This window comes from Cajanus cajan, chromosome 5 (genome assembly GCF_000230855.2).
Source record: "Cajanus cajan strain Asha chromosome 5, NIPB_CcT2T_4, whole genome shotgun sequence".
Classification (NCBI taxonomy): Eukaryota; Viridiplantae; Streptophyta; class Magnoliopsida; order Fabales; family Fabaceae; genus Cajanus; species Cajanus cajan.
The window spans coordinates 50187249-50190915 of NC_138521.1; the positions used below are offsets into that span (position 1 = coordinate 50187249).

The window sequence follows — 3667 nt, forward strand, 5'->3', positions numbered from 1 at the left end:
GGATAACTTTATTATATATATATATATACATATATAAATCTTTTGGACACTTGCCAATAATTAAAAATAAATCAATAATAATTAAGAGTGTGATAGAAAAAACATATTTAATATTAAATTAATATAAAAAAGTTAAATTAAAACAAATAAAAAATACTAAAACGTCAAATAAAATATAACGGAATAAAAAGCATGGACTTAGTTTTTGATTAAAAAAAAGAAATGAATCGCAGGAAAATATACGAATGTTAACGTGGAAGGATATCTTGGTTTATTTTATTTTATTTTTTACTGCGGAAGGATATCCATTTTTAAAATTAAAAGGTTAAGAGAATATAAAACGCACAATTCCAGTAAACGTGACGATAATTATTTCGAACAAATTAGCATTTCCGAAATAAAAAATGGAGACAAACAAGACACTGAGTCTCAGCTAATAATATCTAAAAACATTGAAAGACAAGTATTAATTTGTATATTTCCGATTTAAACAGTGATATCTTTCGGTTAAAATTCTAAATATACGATTGTATTAAATATTAAATATTAAATATTAAATATTAGAAGAGTGTACATGTTTTAACATGCATCAACTCGAAATTACCTCTTGTAATACATGAAATATATTTATATAAAAATTATGTAGTAACATTGAATTAAAAGAATTTTTATAAGATGTAGTTAATAAATTTTAGATTCAGTTCTAATAACTAGCTATTTTTACGTATAAAATTTGTCTTTATGCTTTTTACGTAATGATTTCCTATTACTCAATAAATCTCAATTCTGAAAAGAAGTCCACTATATGTATATATAAGTAATTTCATTTTGAATGTGCGCTCATGTATATGGTAGTAAAATATATAGCACCGAAAATTTCAATCTCAATTCCACAAGCCATGGAATCCAGAATCCCAGAAATTTCAACCAGCAAGATTAGTCACAAACTAAACTGTTCCTGTTTCTTCTGCATCTTGTCTGAAACCGTCCCTTCAGTGAGAAGAGCCAAAATTGCGCAATACTTCAAACAAATGCCTCTAAGAGACAACCAAGAACATGTCCTAGTCTTAAGTGGCCTTTGGAAAATCGCCATGACTAAACCAAACGACCCAGAATTTCCTTCCCTTGGCATCTTCACATGCATGGCCAAACTCATTAGTAAAGGTGTCACTCATAGAACTTGGCTTCTTAGGCACCAGAACATATACATACCCTATTATGCTGCGCATATCATTGGTTCCTATACCATAGAGAAACCCAAGTTTGCCAAAAAAGCTGTTAAGTCTTTTGTGGTTAAGCCCTTACTAGAACTGCTTCGAGGTAAGATAAGTTGGGTTGAACAAAGGGTCGCACTTAGAGCACTGGCTAATCTAGCCAGCCATGAAGCAACTTTTGAAGCTGTTAAAGTGCATGAAGTGGAAATCATAGAAGCAGCCATGAACATAGCTTCTACGTGCCTTAACAAGGTATATGATGTCTTTGTTGGGTTGAAAAAGTCACACAGGTTGAAGTACCATAGAAACCTTCTAACTAGGGGGGTTGGAGGCTTGGAATTGGAGAACATAAAGGCGGAGGAATGGGCCAGCCAGCTTCAATCTTGGTCTCTCTATCTTCTACACTGTTTTGCATGCAGAGAAAGATCTCTCAGGTTAATCTGCAAGAAGAGATTCTTGAAAGGCTTATGTGGAATGTGGGGGGGACTAACAAACCCTTCTTCACCAAGTGGAATAGGACTAGTGAAAACTCTTTGTCACACCCAAATGGGAAGAGAAAGCATAGCAGGTTTGCAAGAAGTGGTAGAGAGTTTGTGCAATGTGTCAAGATCTTCAGATGAAAGGCAACACATGGCTGTTGAAAGTCTTATGCAGCTTCTCATCGACCCGGTTACGAGATATAAAGTGCTAGACATGGTTGCTCCAGTGCTTGCTGATTTGGTTGAACTAAGAGACATCAAAGGGAAACATCACAAAGTTGGAAAAACAATCATGCATGTTCTCTTACAGGACTACCACAAAATCAAGCTTTGCAAGGTGAGTTTGAGTGAAAGAACAAGGAGAAGGTTAGAAGAGTTATTTGATTTAAAGGTGGAGAGAGTCAAGAGAGAGAAACTGACGAGTGTGCAAGAAATGAGAGAAAAAGAAGCCTTATCATGTGTCCTGAAACGAGAAGGGAGTGAGAGATTTTTTGCTGGGGAGGTTGAAAAAGCTGTGATGAAGTACTCAGAGGCTTTGGATTTGTGCCCTTTGAAACTAAGAAAAGAGAGGATTGTGCTTCATAGCAATAGAGCTCAGTGTTATTTGCTTCTCAAGGATGCAGAAGGTGCCATCAGTGATGCCACTAGAGCACTGTGCCTATCCAGTGTAGCGCGTCCTCACAGTAAGAGTTTGTGGAGAAGATCACAGGCTTATGACATGAAAGGGCTAGCTAACGAGAGCTTGATGGATTGTTTAAAGTTCATCAACACAAAGGGGTTCAAGATTCCGTACTATGCAGCACGATTCTTTAACAAGCAAATGAATAACACGTGGCTCTTTGCCTCAGCTAAGTCAAAGTGGTATAGAAAACGCGAAGAAATAAAAGAATTAAATGATGTTATGCATTTGAGACAGAAAACGAGGAGAAAAATGAAAGGTGAGTTCTTCACTGAAGTTTATGTTGTTTTCCTCTCTTTTTTGTGTCTCGTTTTAAGTTCCACACAATGCATGTCTACATTTATGGTGAATGGTCGATCTTAATTAGCTTTTCTCATGTTTGCAGTATAGGAATGAGTAACAATAATGTAGAACATTTCACTGAGAGAGGAGCATGGGAGAGAAGAAAGTCTAGAAGGACGAGTGGAGGTAGAAAAATAGTGAGTGGAAGTGTGAGAAGAAACTGACAGCGTGGAAAAAGGGTGAGGCATGAGCATGAAGTAATTTATTTTATATGCTAGCATGCACAGTATGTTTGCCTTCATTCACAAGAGAGGGTGAAAATGTTCTTCTATGATAATTGCTTTTGACAGTAAATTAGTAGTCATAAAAGAATGTGAAAAAGGAGAAGAGAAATATAGAATTTGATAAGATGGTTTTTTTAGGTAATTATGTTCAACATATGATCCGGGGTAACAAGTAAGACAGACTATTCATGTAAACCTCGTTGGTCTGAATTAGCATTTTATGCCGGTGCTGAATGCAAAAATTATGAAATAAGATAATATGCATGGAAAAAGTGTACATAAATTTACTGAAAATGAATGTGCTTGCTTGTTAGTACAAATTATTTAACATGTTTACATCATCATCTGTTATTAAGTAACATGATATTACCTACAGCCAAAAAAACAATATGGTATATTTTAATTAAAAAATGTGATTAATGTATCTTATAACCATAGTTGCTTTTCTTTCCAACAAACTTCTTAATTACAAGAAAAAATTATCTAAATGCAATGTTAGAAAGGGATAAAAAATGTGGTTTTATATCAAAATGAACATCAACGTGATTTGTTGACTAGAAGCTGAATTCTTTTCTAAACGTGTCCGTGAAATGCTGTTACAAAGGAGTTTATTTGTAGAGTTATATTTTTATACATTTTTATACTTGTTTAATAATGCTGTTTTTTTTTTCTCTGTAGCATCAATTATCTTGTCTTATTGTTATTATATTTCTCTCAATTTTCTATAAT

The 3667-nt window shown here is 34.1% G+C and overlaps 1 protein-coding gene across 1 annotated transcript; it reads left to right on the top strand.

The window, feature by feature from the left end:
- Window positions 1-833: 833 nt before the first annotated feature.
- On the top strand, window positions 834-3258 carry LOC109818889 (uncharacterized). Its single transcript, XM_020384426.3, has 2 exons — window positions 834-2631; window positions 2758-3258. The coding sequence occupies exons 1-2, from the start codon at window positions 843-845 to the stop codon at window positions 2760-2762; spliced, it is 1794 nt and encodes a 597-aa protein (XP_020240015.3). The 5' UTR covers window positions 834-842; the 3' UTR covers window positions 2763-3258.
- Window positions 3259-3667: the final 409 nt, after the last annotated feature.